The 1,012-nt window shown below is 47.5% G+C and overlaps 1 protein-coding gene across 1 annotated transcript in view; it reads right to left on the reverse strand.

The window, feature by feature from the left end:
* Positions 1–13: 13 nt before the first annotated feature.
* LOC119591944 (patatin-like phospholipase domain-containing protein 2) overlaps positions 14–1,012 on the reverse strand; it is a gene marked incomplete in the record, with an annotated part of 14,224 nt that continues 13,225 nt past the window's right edge. Inside the window, 1 exon segment of the mRNA XM_037940698.1 lies at positions 14–871. Within this exon segment, the coding sequence (XP_037796626.1) occupies positions 121–871 (751 nt within the window).

Genomic DNA, 1,012 nt, shown 5'->3' on the forward strand with positions numbered 1-1,012 from the left:
AGGGTTGACTGTTTACATATCTACAATCACCTACTTCACAATACAAATAATCATTAGTATCACATCTTCCTGACTAACCACCTAATATTTTTTAGACGGGTGCAATATACAAAGTCTTGCTCAGTTACTTCTCAGCTTCGATTTCATTCTTTGCAAGTACCGCCATGTATCTCTATAACCCTGAGTATGGTACTGGTTGAGTTTGTGGGGTGCAGGAGGCATCAGGGACTGGTACAAGCGCAGTGTGTTGCTATAGGACATATTGACTGTGTGGTTGGCCCAGCTCACCTTCCTGCGTGTCGGCTCTTCATCTGGGCATATGTCTGCATCTCCTGCATATGGACTGATGGTGAGAGCATCTTTGCTGACCACAGGTTGCCTGTTGCTGTATCCCCCATCAATGAACCATTCTCCATGTAGGGTGGGTGGAACCATCCCCGATGCCCCCAAGATGTAGCAAGCACATCTTAGCGTTTGAACCAGGTCTTCGCGAGAGTCCCACTCAGATACAATCACATTAGACATGTCCCGAACTCTTGTAAGTGACACAAAGAGCCGCCCATTGGCCCTCAGGTGGGCATCAGGAGGTAACAGCTCGATGCCTGCCCTAAGGTAATCCTCAAACTTGAACCCTGGACTGAAAGGCCCCATTGCCCACTTTCTGGCCTCAACAGCCGCATTCAGGAACTGATATCTCACATCATCAATAGGTACCTGACAGATCAGTGCTGAGCCAATCAGGGCTCCTGCAGATGCTCCCGAAATAACAGTCTCCTTCAGGACATGGGGACAGACAGTCAACAAGCATTTGATTGCACCTAAAAGGTATAATGCTAGGAAGCCACAGCCAGCCAGAGACACGTTCTTAATCCTAGGAGGTAGAAAGTCCTCTCGTTAACAGTTTTGGCATGACACTGGTCGAGGGATGGAAGTCTAACTGGAGTGCAAGAGGAGGGGTGGGGGAATTTTTTATGGTAAAGAGAATATGAGCCTAAGAAGGATTCTGATTTTA

The sequence above is a fragment of the Penaeus monodon genome, chromosome 29 (genome assembly GCF_015228065.2).
Source record: "Penaeus monodon isolate SGIC_2016 chromosome 29, NSTDA_Pmon_1, whole genome shotgun sequence".
Lineage (NCBI taxonomy): Eukaryota > Metazoa > Arthropoda > Malacostraca > Decapoda > Penaeidae > Penaeus > Penaeus monodon.